This window comes from Phoxinus phoxinus (assembly GCF_949152265.1).
Source record: "Phoxinus phoxinus genome assembly, chromosome: 25".
NCBI lineage: Eukaryota > Metazoa > Chordata > Actinopteri > Cypriniformes > Leuciscidae > Phoxinus > Phoxinus phoxinus.
Genome location: NC_136900.1, coordinates 19,786,837 through 19,806,341, shown reverse-complemented (window position 1 = coordinate 19,806,341; position 19,505 = coordinate 19,786,837). Strand labels below are relative to the sequence as shown.

At 35.8% G+C, this 19,505-nt stretch overlaps 1 protein-coding gene across 1 annotated transcript; it reads left to right on the top strand.

Annotated features, from left to right (window-relative positions):
• The first annotated feature begins 2,390 nt into the window (after window positions 1-2,390).
• tbc1d2b (TBC1 domain family, member 2B) lies at window positions 2,391-18,997 on the top strand. Its single transcript, XM_079602899.1, has 13 exons — window positions 2,391-2,866; window positions 4,937-5,081; window positions 7,495-7,660; window positions 8,698-8,870; window positions 8,959-9,185; window positions 11,589-11,981; window positions 12,413-12,523; window positions 12,759-12,955; window positions 13,923-14,417; window positions 15,229-15,346; window positions 15,848-16,033; window positions 16,362-16,483; window positions 17,163-18,997. The coding sequence occupies exons 1-13, from the start codon at window positions 2,471-2,473 to the stop codon at window positions 17,356-17,358; spliced, it is 2,925 nt and encodes a 974-aa protein (XP_079459025.1). The 5' UTR covers window positions 2,391-2,470; the 3' UTR covers window positions 17,359-18,997.
• Window positions 18,998-19,505: the final 508 nt, after the last annotated feature.

The window sequence follows — 19,505 nt, the reverse complement described above, 5'->3', positions numbered from 1 at the left end:
AAAATTCATTTGTCACATTTTGTCACAGTAACATTGAAAACTGTGGTATAATTAACTACTTATATTTAAAAGCATACTCCAAGTCGTTCAATATATATATATATATATATTATTTATTTTTTTATAAAAGAATACCTGTTTTCCCATTCATTTTTTATAAAAATCGTATAGGGTTGCTAATGATATGTATAACAGTCTAAGTATATATTTTTTTATATAAGTATATTTACAGCAATAATTACATTTTTGATGACTAAGTGCAATTCGCTGACTGATACACAATGATGAAGTGATGTTTCACTCATAGTTACTGCAGGCAGAAAACAATAGGAAGTATCATCAGCAAAACTTGAAATGGCTCAGATATTTACAACAGAGCAAGTACTGAACACAGACAATATTAATGTCACTGAAGAAGCTGTCAGCGATCAAAATTTTGATTTTGAAGATGTTGAAAATTATAGTTTTCCGAATATATTTGAGATCTTGAATATGAGCCAGATGCTGACTGGGAAATGAGCTCAGATGAGGACAGTGGTGATGGTATAAAACATCTGCTCAATCTGAACCCTTCCAAACTCCAAAAGGTAACAAAATATGCTTTATTTTATTCTTCTGTGATTGTTACTCTAATATCAGGAGAGTTTTATATTACCGCGATAGGTAGAGATCCATTTGTGTTAGATATAGATCCATAATGATTGGCAAAACATTCATGCATTTAAGCCAGGGTTAACTAAACGTAACAAAGATGAATAAATACTGTAACAAATGTATTTTGCTTAGTTAGTGTTTAACTAACTGGACCTTATTGCAAAGTATTACCATGATTGCCAAATACATTTTCAATTTTTGTTTTAAATATGGTTTTCTATTAGCGTTTTTCCAGCTCTCAATAAAGCAGTTTGTAACGTGACTTGTGTCGTTGGTTTCAACAGATGGCACCTTCTTGTGGTTCAGGAAACCCAATTGTTTCCCTCTCGCTTTTCATCTCAAACAAACTGTTAGAGCAGCAGCCATGGCAACTACAGATATTTTGGGGGCATGGAAACAGTTTAACAAACAAAAGGTAATGTTTCGACATCCTAACAAGCAGAACGTCAGATTCAGAGATAATGGAAGCCCTGCTTATGTATGTCAGACTTTTTTTTTTTGCTGAAGGTCAAAAGCATTAAATGGTTTCTGTCACATGAGCTGAGAGCAGAATCATATAGGCTTGTCCTCTCGTCTCATTTGTATCTCTCTTCCTGATGCGAGGATCACTTTCATTCCCTGGGTGGGATCAGTCTCTTCTAATGTAATTCGTCTGTATTATTCATGTTTCCAGTAATCCCAGTAGACGGGATGATGTAGGAAAGTCAGCTTTTACTGGAATTTGAGATGATGTAAGAAATTACAACATAACAAGTGCTTTAAAACACAAACACTTTAATGGAAAGTTTCAGCATGTAAAACAAGCATATCAGATCATTTATGAACATATTTATAATATATTTCATTGATGCCCCAGAGGGAATATCAGATATGAAGCAATCCTCAAATATGTTAAATAAATAGTATTTATGGCATTTATGTATGTCATATGTAAATATTGTATGGTAATACTTCTGAAAACATGCATGCAAAGTGCTGTTGCATGGTCTTTATTAAAATATTAGTCTATATATTTTGTTTTAATATAATATAGGTCGATTACATAGGCAAAATGTTGCACAGACAGAATCTGGATTTGACAAAAATGACATTCAACTCAGCCTAAATTAAACAGACATATCTTAATATAATCAGCATATGTAAAACAAGCATATCAGGTAAAACAGCAAACACTGCCGCAGTTGAATATCACTGACTGTAAATATCACTCTTTGGCGCCCCCTAACAGTCACCCTGAGAGACAACGGCAAAATATGCTAAATATTATATATATAAATAATAATGTTAAATATTATATATAAAAAAATTAAATTAAATGAAATAATGAAATGAAAAATAAATAAATAGATAAAATAATATTTAATATTATATAAAAAAATAAAACAAAATAAAATATGAAATACCAAGAATGAAATGAAATCAAAATAAATAAAATACTATTAAATATTATATAAAAAATAAATACTATTGAATATGATACATATAGGCTATATATAAAATAATGAAATTAAATTAAAATAATTAAATTAATAATATTAAATATTATATCAAATTAAAAATACAAATAAAACAAAATATTATATGATATTATATTATATTTAGTTTTTTACATATTTATTATTATTATTATTATGCTATATTAATTATAGACTGTATTATATATATAATTTTTATTCTGTTTTCCCGCTTTATAATATGTTTCTTATGAATCAACCGTACTACGAGTGTTTACACATTTTTCATTTTTGTGCAGCGAAACTACACGTCCCATCATGCTCTGCGGGCAGCAGCACGAGAATGGAAGTCATGTGACGTCATGCGGATGGAAACTTGTGTCCGCTTGTCGCTGATAGAGACGAAAGTCCAGAGAAAGATGCATGAAGAGGATGACAGCGCTGCCAATCCCAGCAGAAACTCTCGGATCCTGGCGACCAAGTCCTTAGATGTGCCCGAATGCGATGGCACGAAGGACCAGAACTCCAAATTATGCGGTTACCTGAATAAACTAACAGTGAAAGGGCCCCTGAGAGGCTTCAAAATGCGCTGGTTTGTGTACGACCCCAGGAAATGTTATTTGTATTACTTTAAGACTCCCCAAGACGCCCTTCCACTGGGACACATTGAGATCGCGGATGCTTGTTTCAGATATGATGTCGAGGTCGACGAGGGGCTTTTTGAGATCCACACCGAGGGGAAGGAGTTCCTGCTGAAGGTATGTAGATCTTATACTTCTGCCTAGATGCGTTCTCCATATAAAGATGAAAAGCACTGAATTTATTGGCTTCTTTATGAAAGACTATATTCTTAATGAACTTCAAAGAAATTAAGTGACTGTGAGAAAGTTCTAGTGCAACAAGTGGTTATACCGACTGACCATCCTTAAAGTGACATACAGTAAAGCAAAATTGTGCATAATTTAATATTTTCCCTTTTATAATATATTAAATAGAAAATATTGCATATCATGCACTATTTTGGTGCAACATGCATGCATAATTTGACATTATATATACACACACACATATATATGCATAATTGTACCTATATTATATACAATATGTATAATTATCCTACATTAAACTATGCATTCATGATTTCCCTATATTTATGTAAGGATGCATGTAGACAGAAGGGGATATTTCTTTACACAAAGCACACTGGCTCAGTCATTCAGCAGTTGTTAGGATACAATATAACATGCTGGACTCATCATCTAAACCTCTTTCCTCATGACTGGAGAATGTAGGACTATAACACAAGATTAATTGTGCACTCTGCTGTCTTTGCAAGCTCTGCAACAGTTTGGTCTTCTTCTCGCTGGACATGGAAAGCGGTTTATCAGATCTAAAACTGTTCAGTAATGCAACGGGATGCTGCTTTCTTAACTTCAAGTTCTAGAAATTGAATTGCGCATAGCACTCGCTTGGCTTCAGGCCCTCATGACACTGGAGTGTAGCGATTTGTTATCAGGATCTAGGTTGAAGGAAATGTCTTCAAACGGATCTGAGCTGGCACGAGTCCCAACATGCCTGTGCTGACTGAAGATGAGCAGTGTTTACTGCAAAACCTTGCATACCATGTAATGTAACATTGTGGGGTCAATGACATTATGCTAATATTTTGTTCTGTTGACTAATTTATTCAAAGCTATATTTAAAATGCAATGCATGTACATTTATTGTATTGAATATAAGTTTTTATGATAAGCATTTCAAGTTTAAAAAAATGAATTAAGAGGAGGGTAGTGAACAACATCCCGAGTCACTAAAGACTCAAGTTATTCATATTAATGATTAATATGTACATGAATATACAGTATGGTAATACAACTGTCCCAATATTATAATGAAAATAAAAAAGTCTCATTAAAAAAAAAGCAATTCCTGAAAAGAAAACCTCAAGTAGTTTGAAATAATCCTTTATTATTATTTCTTAGGAAAAGAAATAATAATAAACATGAAATTATATAATAGAGGTCTCCTGCATGACTGTTTCAATATGAATTCATAAATACCATCATAGTTTGAGGGAGTCGCACCACATGGCATTTCTTAATTAACGTTGCTTTGTCAAAATCATCTGAAATTTAATAAAGGGTACTGACTTGAAACAGTCATGCAGGAGACCTCTATTATATAATTTCATGTTTTATTTATTTATTTATTTATTGTATGTTGGATGCACCACATGACATGAGTAGTTTGAAACAATCCTTTATTATTATTTCTTAGGAAAAGAACCAAACCACTCATGTCATGTGGTGCGACTCCCTCAAACTATGATGGTATTTATGAATTCATATTTCATGATATATGTGTAAACTATCTTTTTCAAACTGAAAACATTTTTGGAAATATTAAGATGTGTACACTCGCAATGTATTCCAGATTTCCAGTTACACCATATGACATTTTTACAGGCATTAAATTGAAACTTTTCTCGATGAAGACTTTCAAAACCAGATGAATCCAACAAAAATTAAACCGGTACATTTCTAAGAACTAAAATTATTTTCTTTATTGTGGACACTAATTGACCATTTATTAGTGTTTTTCTTTTTCTGTTTTTAAATGTGTTTTGATTCTCACAGTTAAAGAGCAACTTCATCACCAAACTGGAACTGAGAACGAAACAAGCATGATTATTCTCAAAGGGGACAGTCACATTCACACCTGACCCTGTTCCTCCGAAGACTGCTGTTAGCCTATACCACAAAACGACAAGCAAAAATAGAGCCTTGGTTTCACACTGCTTTTTTTTGTTTTGCCCTTTCTGCATGCAGGCACCCAGCAGGCAGGTGATGCATTACTGGCTGCAGCAGTTACAGCAGAAACGATGGGAGTTCTGTAACATGTCCGGCCACAGAGACAGCTGGTGCTCCCCCACCCCGTTTCATCCACATACGGGCCTGGTGGCCAAAGATGCAGGTGAGATTATATGGGGAAGTGAGCAGGCCATGACGAATACACAATGAATACACAAGAAAGATACAAATCAGTTTTTGTTCATGCGCTCTATTCTTATGTGGAATTTTCTATGCAAACCTGTAGTTTGTTTGCTACTGATCATGTGAGGTGAGTCAAAGCTCACACAGTACTGTAAATGCACATGACTCCTCAGTCCGTGTGACACCGGTTTACATATTTTCCAGAAAGCATGTGTGTAAATAATATAGAAGTGGAAAGTTAATGTGTTTAGGTGAGTACATAGGCTACTAGGGATGGTTATTGACACATTTAATGATTCGACGTCATTTCAATTCATGTTTCAAATCCATTCAATCGGATATACATCAGTATATATACAGTACGTCAGTTTTTCTCAAGGAAAAAAAATCTTTCTCAAGTAATGCTGTAAACTATAACCTTGTCAGTTGGTCCTTTTTAATAATATTAAAGGTTAAAAAAATAACAACTGATTTGTATACCAACAGTAAAGTTATAATAGTAACTTTTTAATGATATGTTTCCAATTCGTTGTTGAATTATAAACATGTAAAGGTGACTGGTATAAAAACTTTTTTTGATGGTAAAAATATAATGAGTATGATAATATAGTGAATATATTTAGCAAATATAAATGTAATTTATATTTAATATAAATATAAACACACACACACACACACACACACACACACACACACAATATATATATATATATATAAACTTATGTTAGATGTGAAAATATTGAATATCGAAATATAGAAAATATTACAAATAATTAAATTTTATTACAAATAATACTTTTATGTTACAATTTTTTTTATCTAAAATCATATGCTCAAATTGCCTATGTGAATGTAATTTACGTGCAAATGTACCTAGAATTTTTTTTGGTTTAGAATAATTTATATATAAATTATTTAGGATTAAAATAAATTAATTAATAAATAAAGTCAGAAATAATTTTGTATAGCAGCCAACAAAGAGATCATGTTAAAGAAATAAATGGTTGAAGTTTTTTTTCTTTTTTTTTGTTTTCTTCGATTTCCCTTTCCTTTCAATGAGGGACTAGACCGTTCTGTGGTTTCTGCTCTGAGAATGGCTGTAGCATTTAGCATTACTTTTGAAGTCGAAAAGGCAGAACCAAAACAAAAAGCGAGTGCGCTTCCTCCTTATTAGTGTCAGTTTGCAAGTCATTAGCAATTCATTTTTAATGAACAGAAAAAATGCTCATGTGAATTTCTCTCTGCATTAGTCATTAAATGCAATTGATCAGCATAGTTGTCACTGACCTTTGTGATGTAATTTGTTTGCATACTCACATGATAGTAAAGTAGAGCTCATAGTCTTGGTATCGCAAGAACTTTTGTTACACTTTTAATAGGAGTACAGCTACAGTATATTTAGAACTGTAAATGTGCTTTACACTTGCTCAAATTTAGATATTTGTCAGAAACATTATTATTGCACCACGGAGTCAAAGACTATATTATGTAGTAGTTTCTGATACTTCCTGACTGTATTTCAATACATGAAGATCTTAGTATATAAAAGACTTTAAAAAAGTAGCAATTTTGCCAAAGTTCTGTCGTTTATTCTGTAGTATTTATTTACTTTACATAAATATTTGCTTAAATGCATATTCAGGCAATACATAACTACAAAAATACATGATGGGAAATAGGGTGGACAATTTTAGACTTTATTTAGACCGCACTTATGCATGATGGCACTATAAGATGCTTATTAGAACGATAATTTATTGCTGATATTTGTATCTGCTTTACAATAATCAATTATTTACTGTACAAACTCACAGTAACAGAGTTGATCATTTAGGATTGTGTTCAAAAATACTAGAGATAGTGATTAATCATCAGTTTGTTGCGTATTATTATCCACAAAAATATTATTAGAAGACATTTTTGTGCTTGCAGAGTTCGCTTCCTAAAAATATGATGTAGTTTTGACAAGTTTATGCAACTGTAGAGAAGCGAGATTGATTGGTAACATATTTGCATAACCCAGGGAAATAAATGTAAATATAAATTACATTTGTAATTTAATCCAATGGAATGGACAGGAAAAATCTTATTATTTATCAAAATCAGCATATTTGTGCAAAAAATGGTCAACCCTGTTATTATTATTAGTAATAAAATGTTATAGTAGTATAGTATAGTAATTAAAAGTTGTGTCATTTGCACATAAGTTAATAAGGGACACTAAAGTTGTTTTGTGTAATTTGAGAGATTTTCTCTGTTGTGCAAATTGACTGATGTGTGGCAATAAGGACACATCTTGGATTGATGAATGACACTAAGAAAAGCGCCAGACTGTGGCGGTTGATACGCGCAAATGAACACCGATGACTCAAACCGTGACTGTGTTGTTTTAGAAGCAATGCTCAACGAGAAGCCCAACGAGAGCATGGAAAGTGTCCGGAATGACTTTGCTTTGGAGATGGACAATGACGGGCTGGTCGGGCTCCAGTCGTCACGTAACCCTGTGGCACAACCTACCGCAGCTCTCAACTCCCTCCGACACTGGGGCTCTGAGCTCAGGTACGTCTGCGAGACTCGCACTAGAATGGACATTTATTGTTATTGGACATCAAATTGCATGTAGAGCAGCAAGTCCTATAAAAAAAAATGATAAGAACAGCAACTACCGTAATTGTGTATAATATAAAATCAAATGTTTTTTCTATTTTTTTCGTTATTATGATTTGGAATTTAGTCATTAAATCTGTCCCATTCCTTAAAAAATCGGGACAAACTAAATTGGTTTGTATTTGATAATGTGAGAATTTATATGGAATTTGTATCAAAACCGGTAATCCTGTTTTGCACACTGTATAGCATACAGTCATACATATATTTTTATATATATAAAATATAGCCTTCATTTTGCTTTTTTTTTATATTTAAAACAAAATCCGCTTCATATTTTCATAATATTAAAATAGTATAATTCATAGAATCATTGTACTTCACATCCCACGTAGTCAGTATGGTTAATTTATTTAGGGAATTGTGGTTGAAATGGAAGAACTTTTACTTTTCCACTTTTAATAGTCTTTATTTCTGCATTTATAATTATAAATTGTAAAGTTACATGTACATCTGCATCTTGATTTAGAATTGTTCATATTTAACTACTTTGACGACTGTTGCCATGTATGAACTCTTCCTCGAACTTTCCAAAAGACTTTGGATCTGTTCAGATGACGTAATACCGAAGCCGGCCAAAGGGCTGAATCTGGATTTCACTGATAAACAAACTAAAGTAGTTGGAAATGCTTCAGCAGCTGTGTTAGATTTTAAGAGGCTGGGAATAGAATACGTTGACCCCTTATGCAAATAAAAGAAGTCATGTGAGATTGATCCCAGAACATGCTGATAGCAAGATAAATGTACCACGTATTCCTTTATTATCTCACGGTTTGGAATGAACCTTTGCTATGCAACTCAAATGAACATTTGACATCAGCGGTAGCATGTTATACTGGGATTGAGTTATGACGTTTACATATTTTGCTCCTCCTTACTACATTGTGTGAAAACAATGTGTTTTTTTCATTCCTTATACCGTCTATCAGAAATAGCATGTCTCACCTGCGGCCCGGCCGAGGAGGAGAGAACAGACGCAGTGTGTTTTACACAGCCAGCAATGAGGACTGGGAAATGGTGGATCCTCCAACCAAGGACGCGACGGATCACAAATCCCCGGCAGACAGCCAACGCCGGGAGAGCCCATCTCACTTTAACCGATGTAAGATCATTAATTCAGAGATTTAACTTACTAAAACACAAATTATTCAATTGAAAGGCCTTTAAAACTCACTCCTGACTGTCCACAGCCTCCATTGGCTCAGCGTTCACGTTTGATTTCCGGAACCCCTCGAGGATGAAACGGCCCTTTCACATGGGCTCTGGCAAAGTTCACCGCAGCGCCGAGAGCTCGCCGGTTGAGTGTAATGGGACCAAGACCTCCGAACTGCAGCTCTGCATGCAGAACCAGCAGGAAGAGATCAACCGGTTGCAGGAGCAAGAGAACAACCTCAGAGAGGAACTCGCCAGTCAGAAGGTACAATATGAATAAATCTAGTAGTGGTAGTTTTTTTAAAGCAATCAGAACACTCATAACTTTCATAATCATAAACCATATTTTATTTATATTGTGTTCTCGGCGGGCAGCGTTAGTATCAAATGTTAGTTTGCAATCCCATTCTAAATTTTCCAAAGTGTAATAATATAGTATTTGCTTGTGAAATGCAACCTGTAAAATGTGTATTCATCAATTATTTATCATTATTTATTTCTGGGTTTTTTTTTTTCCCATGTTGTATTTCCTCATTCCTTGTAATGGGGATTTCCCTTGTTGGCACAGTATCTGATGATTCTACATTTTCTTCTACATTTGTAATTCAAAGCATTTTCTAACACCCACCAGAAAGCTTTGGTGCAGTAAATGCTTGCTACTCCAGTCATAAATTTCTGTGTGCTTTTCTATAAAGGTGTTAGCGGATCTAAAACAAGGGCCTTGAGAACCACAAAATGGGTACTGTTGTTATGTTTTTCCCTTTAGAGTTCCCCTTTGGGCCATTAGATGTGCGTTTAACACATTAACAACTCTAAATAAGGATTCTGTGTAACATGTATAAACAACAATATGTGGTTATTCATTATTACAACATTACTGATAACATTTTATTAACCTTTTTAGGATTTGCATACTCAAAATAAAAATGTTTTCAATTATTAGGTGAATTAGGTTTAAAGCCAGGGACACACCAGGCCGTTTCTGACGGTCGGCCAACGCTGTTGTTGTTTTTTCCGGATTCAACATGTAGAATTGCCGTCAGGCCATCGGTGAGAGAGAACTCTGATTGGCTGTTCAGTTTAGCAAACGAGTCGGTGCACGAGAATAAGAGCAAAAGTGATGAAAGCGAGTAAAGAAGTCATGACGGCACAGACAGAAAGGCTTTTCTAATTTTACGTCATCTTACCTGAGCATTCCAATGCACAAATATTTTAATTATAACATGAGTGGAGTGAAATAAAGAACATAATCAGCATGATTGGTATTCAAAACGGTTAGCAAGCGCTGCTTTGTTTATGGTTTGTATATCTGCAGTCTTAGTTTCGCTTTCCCTTTTTTAATATATCTGCTGAAATAGACAGTTATCTCCTTTACACGCAGGCGCAGAACAAGCGTCCTAGTCCTAGTCCGGCTGTAGTCCTTTTGGTGTGTTCAAGCACAGATCCCCCCTCCCCTCCCGACGCAGGCGACAACACAGTCGGATTTCATCAGCGCTAGTTCTTTGCCGTCGGTTTAGTGTGTCCCTACCTTTAACGATACTGCTAATGACTTGAAATGGTGTTATGTTTTATTAACAACTAAAAAAGCATGCTGGGAAAAGTGTTTATCAAACCAAAACTTGTTCCAGCCAACAAACCGATCACTGGGTCTTTCTTCCTGAAGACTCGACGACTAATTTTGAAATTAACCAATGTACCTGTATTTCAATTTGATGTCATATTTAAGGTTCCGTCATTTCACCATGTGCAGACTCTTGAAACTATTTTACAGGGCAAATTGAATGTTTGTTCAGAATAATAGTTAACTTTGATCTCCATGTTTCTTTTTTGTTGTATCAGTGTTTTGGTGATAATGCGGTAGTCCATGAAGATAAAAGACCATTGAATGCTGAAGGTTATCATTGCCTTTCTCCAAAATGTTGATCTAATTAGTAATACCTAATACAATACCAGACCGTTCTAGGGTCAGGATGTAACAAAAATGACTTTCGATTTATACCGGACAAGCTAAGTTAAGAGTCCTTGTAAAGCGAGTGTTCTGAAATTCCTTGACATTTTTTTTTGTGTCAAAAGTAAGAAACCATGAATGAATAATTTAGTCGATCTGAAGATAAGAGCTCAATGACTCAAATGGAGGTCTACATTTTCGTAACTGGTTCAAATGCAAGGGTAGCCAACCTCACTGTTGGAGGGCTATCTTCCTGCAGACTTTAGATCCAATTCTGCCTTAACACACCTGCCTGTGATTTTCTAGTTCAGGTGTGTTTCATTGGAGTTGGAGCAATACGGCAGGATGGTTGCCTTCCAGCAGCAGGACTACCCCTGTTCTAATGGATTACAATCAGTTCCTGGAGGGCCACAACCCTGCAGAGTTTAGCTTAACCCAAATTAAACAAACCCGATCCAGTTAATCAAGGTCTAGGCATGTATTTTGGAGCTGGTTGGAGCTAAACTCTGCAGGACAGTGGCCCTCCAGGACTGGAGTTTGACACATGTGGAGTAAACTTTGACCTCAGGACTTTAAAGAGTGATCGGTGATTATAAAGGATCCCCATTTTGCTCGATCAGATCAGTTGGTGTGTGTCTGAGTTGTGCAAGTAATTGATGGGTCACTGTGATCTACTGAACTATATTAGAGGCTTATTCACACCGTATTCCCTTCTACCAGGAGTTGGTTCGTCTTCTCCAACAAACACTACGTAGCTCCCAATGCGATTGGCGTTCCACAGTGCCTCCTGGGAACATGGAGCCTCACAATCATAACGAAGAAGAGACCGAGGTGGACAAAGCCCTGACAGAGCGGGACACCCAGATCAAAGATCTCTGTGGTCATATGGAGAGGCTAGCCTTGGAGAAGGAGAGTCTTCAACAGGAGTTGAAAGGTTTAAAGATCAAAATCGGGGAGATAAATGAACAGCTGGGCATGCTCATGGAGACCATTCAGGCCAAGGACGAAGTCATCATGAAACTTTCCAGGCAGAGTGACGAAGGGGGAACCCAGTCAGCTGAATGCAACTCACCTAGTGCAACTAGGGAACAACAAGAGTTGGACAGCCTGAAGGTAGTACAAGAACACTGTTACATGTACTTCCCAATCAGTAGATCTGAACGTGTTTGTGAGATTAATAATAGCTTAGGGTGACGTACGTATAGCTAACATTGGCAACAGTGGAGTTCAAGTCAAGTCTTGAGTGTTTTATCATGAGACAAATTCAAGTCTCAGATCCTTTTTGGTATTAGTTGTCTGTATATTCCAGGTTAGTTTCATGATAGTTGTGGTATTAGTATATTAACATGGTAGGGGTTGGAATTGTTGGGTGTTGGGTAACAACTGTTAAGTGAATCTATTACAGAAATGTAAAATAATGTTCAGATTTAGTACTTTAATACTTTTAGTTGCTTGTCCAAGCACAGTAACAGCACACACCTGCAAAAGTTCTGATTATTTGTAGTGTCTTACATACAACTTGTTGGGTTTTCGCACTTTTCCAGGACAGTCTTCATGGCTACAAATCCCAAAATAAATTCTTGAACAAAGAAATTCTCGAGTTGACAGTCTTACGAAGAAATGCTGAATCCAGAGAGAAAGTGCTAGAGGCAAAGGTCTGTGACTTCAGCTACTCAATGCACACAACCATCCTGGATGTTTTGTTGACAGATTCTTTCTTATGTGCCATGTTAGCATTTCCCTTTCCTTTCCCCTAGCATTCCACTATCCTTTGCAAGGTTGTCTGTTATGTCTCATGATTTTGTTTGCTGAGGAATCATTTTTGTTATTTGGGCTTTCTTTCTCATAAATGTGAGGATTCAACTAACACATTTGTTGTGTGTTCTACAGTACAACAGTTTGGAGGCCAAGATGTGTCAGGTGGAGAGCAAGTACCTGGTTCTACTACAGGAAGTGAAGACTCCTGTGTGCTCCTCTTCAGAGCAGACGCATAGTGGAGAGGTCATCACCCGCTTACTAGAAGATGCGCTACAGGTGGAGAGTGCAGACCAGCAAGAGCACCCTATCCTCAAACCCAACGCTGTCAGGTATCATGCCTACCCCCCATGATAATCAAGTCACAAACATGAAAAGTTTGGCTGTCCTTGTTTATGTCAACATAAATTCAGTAAGTTGCCAAAGAATAGACCTTATTCAGAGCAGCGCCATGACAGGTATGAAAGCACGGCTGTGAGAGATAGACTTACTGTGTTTTCAATTGCTGTAAAAAGCTGTACTCCTAGATCACTTATAATTATAACTTATACGTTTTTCGTCTACTTAAATTCCTTGGAAAGATATTTAGCAGTTTTTTGTCAGCAGAACAATCCAGAAACACAAAAAATAACACCACAACCCACCGAAGAGATTCAAAATTAAAGATGGCACTGCTATAAATAAGGTCTATTGTTATTAATTTCATATGCAAAGAGTCCAGTCATAGCAGAGGTCATTTACATATTGCAGTCTTAAAGGTACAGTACCGGTAGTAGAAAAATGTCAGTTTAATTGTAAGGGGGCCAAGAGAAGGTATAGAGATGATCAAGTAAGAAACCTTGACTGACATTACAAGAGGTTGTATGGGAAAAAGGTGATGAAAATTTATAAAATATGGCTCCTTTAAACTTTTGGTTACTGAAATAAACAGTAGCACTAGTTCTGTCACCATAAGAGTTTTCTTTTGTTTACTTTCATTTTTGTGCTGCCACACTTCTAAAGATCCCATCTTCAAACATGTTTGGTCATGTTAGTGTTTTTCAAATGCTACTTGTCTACAGGAACAGGAGGTTTTCTTGCTTCCACTTTCTTGTGGATCTATCCTAATACAAACGCTTGATTTCAACTAGTTGTTGGTTTCAACAAGTTCTTTTGACAACTCACCAACTACTAGATTTGTTGTTTTGCTAATCTCTACTAGCTTACTTTTGAAATTGGGCTTTGTTACTTTAAAACTTGTTGCCTCATGTGTTACAAATTGTACATATAACCAGTGATAATATTACCTTTCTCATATAGTGAATATGACATTTTTGGCTTCAAAACTGTCCCGGAGGAGGAAGATGAGGAGGAAAAACTTGAAGCAAAAAAGAGAGCGCTGGACCTGAAGTCTCTCTCCCTGACAGACCAGGAGACGTCAGTCAGAGTGAAGTGGGACAACTACCTGGCCATCACCATGAACAGAGAGATGGTTCGATCTCCAGAGCTGAAGGCGCTGATGCGAAGCGGGGTGCCCCATATCCACCGTTCCAAGGTGTGGATCTGGTGCGTGAGCTACCATGTGAAGAAGATTCGTGACTGCCAGCCGAAAGACTATTACCAAAACCTTCTGTGCACGGCGAACGATAAACCCAACCCGGCCTGCAAGCAAATAGAGCTCGATCTTCTGCGGACGCTCCCAAACAACAAGCACTATGCCTCTCCTGACTCAGATGGCATCCAGAAACTCAGGAACGTGCTACTGGCTTTTTCTTGGAGGAATCCAGATATCGGCTACTGCCAAGGCCTCAACAGGTAGCAGATCCAAATGATTCCATCAGCTCTTGACTTTGCTGGGGTGTTTGTATGTCTAAAGCGAAATCAACTTCTTAATAGTCCCCTTGAAATCAAATTTGAAGTTTTTTGACTTTTGGTATGAATACTGTATGTTGGCCTTAAAGGGATAGTTTACCCCCCCAAAAAATTCTGTCATAAATTACTCACCCTCATGTCATTCCAAACCCGTAAGACTTTCATTCATCTTCGAAACACAAATTAAAATCTTTTTGATGAAATTTGAGAGCTTTCTGTCCCTCCATTGACAGCTACACAACTACCACTTTTACGGTTGTAGTAAAAGTTCTTAATTCAAAATCGTGTTACGCAGCATGTTTGAGCTTCAGGAAGAACCAATGAGGTTCATTCTCGTGTTACGCAGCACGTTTGAACTTCAGGAAGAACCAATGACGTTAATTCTAGTGTTACGCAGCACGTTTGAACTTCAGGAAGAACCAATGACGTTAATTCTAGTGTTTCGCAGCACGTTTGAGCTTCAGCAAGAGGTTTGTTCTTGTGCATCAAGCAGGTTCGGTTGAGCTTCTATTTATGTTTGCTGATCAGTGTTTATATGTGAATAAAGCCTAAATTCTGCTCATCATATAAAGCGATAATGTCTCTTCAGAAAATTTGGACTAAACCTCTCAATTTGGTAGTTGTCAAAGTGGTAGTTGTGTAGATGTCAATGGAGGGACCGAAAGCTCTCAGATTTCATCAAAAAGATCTTCATTGTGTAATGCTGTGCGTTTCAAGGCGCTTTAAATGATTTCTGATTATTATTATTTTTCAGGCTGGCAGCTATTGCTCTTCTGTATTTGGACCAAGAAGATGCTTTCTGGTGTCTCGTGGCCATTGTGGAGGTTTTCATGCCACGTGACTATTACACTAAAACACTGCTAGGCTCACAGGTACCGTTTCAAGATTATTCATTCACTCGGACGAGAAAAATCCCCCAAAACTCGGGGCTTTAAGCATGTCTTGGTTTGCTGTATATCACATGACTCATGAGCAGCAGGCTAACAGCCCGTCTCTTCTATATTCTGTCATCTGTCACAGTGACTTTTTAGTCACTCGTCAAGACATTAACATACTTGCTGAGCAAACTTTACCACATTTTGACCTTGTACAACACGAATACTCTCATGTTTTACCGAAGTTTTCGGTTACTAACCACACGATCATATATGGAGTGACTTGCCAATTGCTTTTCAGTTGAAACCATATTATTGGCACGCTTCTAGTTATGGCTTGTCATTGCTGACATGTGACTGCAGCAGGGTCCAAAATATAATATTTTAAGTGACTTGAATATATTTTGTATTCTTTTTCTTAAAAATCTATATTGTTGTCCTGTTACAAAATGATTTGGGGTTGTTAACCGTTTTGATTGTGTCTTATTTTTGATGTAGGTAGATCAGCGTGTGTTTAAGGACCTGATGTACGAGAAGTTACCCAGGCTTCATGCTCATTTTGAGCACTATAAGGTAGACTTCTCTCTCATCACCTTCAACTGGTTCCTGGTTGTGTTTGTGGACAGTGTGGTCAGTGACATCCTCTTCAAGATCTGGGACGCTTTTCTCTATGAGGGACCCAAGGTATGGTGGATTAATGCCACAAATGTTCCTTAAACATACAATACTATATACTATAGACTATATACTAGTGATACCTACATTTTCCCTTGAAGCCTGGTATTCATTACTCAGTTTATATAACCACAAAAGCAAATGATGTGAAACATTTACTAACAAACCTAAAATGAGCATTGTAAATCCTTAAATTAATGTATGATACTTAATAATACAGATGATTATACTACTCACCTTTCTTTTTAATTTCCATAACGAGTCTGATTGTTTCAGGGTGACAGTAGTACTCTATGATTGCTGACCCACATTTTGATGTTTCTCTTTACCTTGGCAGATAATATTCCGATTTGCTCTTGCGCTCTTCAAGTACAAAGAAGAGGAATTTCTAAAGCTTCAGGATCCCATGAGCATTTTCAAGTACCTTCGGTACTTCACACGTACCATCTTGGATGCAAGGTGCGTGCAATCATGAAAATACAATAATTGCTCAACTTGTGGTTTTATTATTTTGATTATTTGTCAAAATGGTGACTTTATAGTAACTAAATATAGTGAGTTAGGTATACATTTATTATTATATTAATTTTAATAAGGAGAAAAAAAATATTTTAACTGATTAAATATTTGCGTTAACGAGCAGTTGAACAGGTGTACCTAATAAAGTGGCCGGTGAGTTTGGTATGTACGGTATGTATACATGCAGGTGAAACTCGAAAAATTTGAATATGGTGCAAAAGTTCATTTATTTCAGTAATTCAACTTAAAAGGTGAAACTAATATATTATATAGACTCATTACATGCGAAGTGAGATATTTCAAACTTTATTTGTTATAATTTTGATGATTATGGCTTACAGCTTATGAAAACCCCAAATTCAAAATTAGAATATTGTGGAAAGGTTTTCACAGCTGTAACCCATAATCATCAAAATTATAACAAATTAATGCTTGAAATATCGCACTTTGCATGTAATGAGTCTATATAATATATTAGTTTCACCTTTTAAGTTGAATTACTGAAATAAATGAACTTTTGCACGATATTCTTATTTTTCGAGTTTCACCTGTAGATGCATGCATACATAAACACACACACACACTTGTTCAGTACCATGATTATTTGTGTTTCTCGCAGGAAGTTGATGAGCATGGCCTTTGTGGACATGAACCCATTCCCACTGAGGCAGATCCAGAACCGCCGCACATTCCACCTGGAGAAGGTCCGTCTGGAGCTGACCGAGCTGGAAGCCATCCGTCAGACCTTCCTGCGGGATAGAGACACAACCCTGGACGGCCGCACACTCATCAGTGACGACGACGAGGACAGCTGAACCACAGCCAATGAGGGAACAAAACCTGCTAAGCATTAGCCAATCACAACGTGTCTTATATCTTTCAATGTATTTCATTCAACAAACTGTGACTTCGAGAGACCAAAGAACAGTATTCCTTTTGATTAATCAAAAATGGATGCCTTTTTATTGCTTTGACCAATATTTCATCCATTTGTACATATGGACCAAAATCAGTATTAAAGTAACTAAAGTACTTGCATTTAAATAGTAATTATTGTGCGGGGTGCGGTTTGGACACAATTCTAATACACTTGCATTATGCTGGACATATTAACAGACACCAACACTTTTTCGCACAACTCGCACTTATTAAAACGTTTCATTTGTTTACATACTATTGGTAATAATATCAACACATATTATATTGCATGATAATTTTATATAAATGAAATTCAGGTTTACAAGACTTTCTAAACTAAACATTCGGTACTGTTCATTTACAGTCATTTTAATAACTTCCTTAATTCGGTGTCAAATCAAGGCGTGGAAAAGCACACATGAGTTGCAAACACAACATTTCACAAGATAGATCTTCCTGTCTGCTCACGGCATGATTGCCAAACACTGCCATGTCACAGAATGACATTTTTACATGTTTCTCACTAATATTAGCTCATGTGTATTTAGGTTCTAGAAGCACAATGCACATTTGCTGCTACCTAATTGGTACATTAATTGTTTAGATGCATTTGTTCCACACATGTTTCTGTGTTCTTCTCGTCGATTTGAAATATTCTAACAAAAAATGTATGTTATACTTGGAATTTTAGTCTAAAATCCACAAAAAGCTGCTTAAAATTAAGATAATAATATGGAAAATGTGACTTCGTTTTTTTTTTGTCATGGGTTCCACGCATATGTTCATTTTGTGTCGTTACTGAAATTCACTTCAAATCGAAAAATGGAATAAGAATCCATAAGGGCCTGTATAATGAGGGAATGTATATGTAAATTAATAGCACTTTTCTTAACTTTCCATGCACAATTTGGCTTTGAGGTAATCTGTTACACACATGTATGCTTTGAAAACTACTTCCTTTTACAAATCATTGCATGTACATCTACTAAGTGCTGTCAATTAATCTCTTCTACGCCATTGCATCATGATAATACACACATTATACATTTTAACACCTCCTGTCATAATGAACAAAGATATAAAACGTTCTGTTTTTTGAGAGCTGGTCTCTCAGACTGACCATGTTTTTTTTGCTTTTTGTTTTTGCATTTTGTCATCCACAGTGCCATTATAAAGAAAATGTATTCTTTGTGAGATACATTTTAAGACAGTCTAATCCCTCATTTACATAATTATTCTTTTTTATATATAGAAATTTTGGTGTAAGACTTGTTGGAACAAATTATTGTTTCATAAAATATTTCCTATTACCATGTTATTTAGCCATCAAATATGTTTCATGAGCTATATGTCTTCAGTGAGTAAGCTATGGTTTCAAACCGTCCTTGTTGCTGTTTCTCATTACGATGTGTTGAGCAGACCTTTGATACAAAATTATTGAATTCTTTGAAATGTTACTGAAACTTACGTCATTATAATCCTCCAATACTTTTTTTTACTTATGCATGATTTCCCATTAAATTCCAATTGTATACAATTGTTTTTGTGTCGTTTTTATATACAGTACATCTTTACAGTCTCAGTAGCTGCACTCTCCATGAACCATATCAATTACAAAGGTCTTCTTCCTATACATTTTTTTTTTGCAATTAGTTGTACCAACTTACAATTTGTTGAGATAACTAAACAAAGTTAACTAAACTTAATATTTTAAGTGAAGCACGAACACATACTTTTTAAGTTGAAAAAACACATTTCTTATTAATGTTGAATTTTAAGTTGTGATAAATAATCACAATATTTTTTTACCGTGTAGGCCTACATGATAAATAGTTTGACAGGAAATACTGCATAAGCACAACAATAGAGTTCCTGTTTTGTGATGGTTATGTTTTAAAATACTAAATCTTGCAGCATCTAAAATATACTTATGTATTTAAATATACTTTTCATTTTTTATTTTTTTTAAAGTAAAAAATGTGATGTTGGGGGGGGGGGGGGGGTATGCTTAAATTATTTGTCGGCTATATCTTATACAGATGCA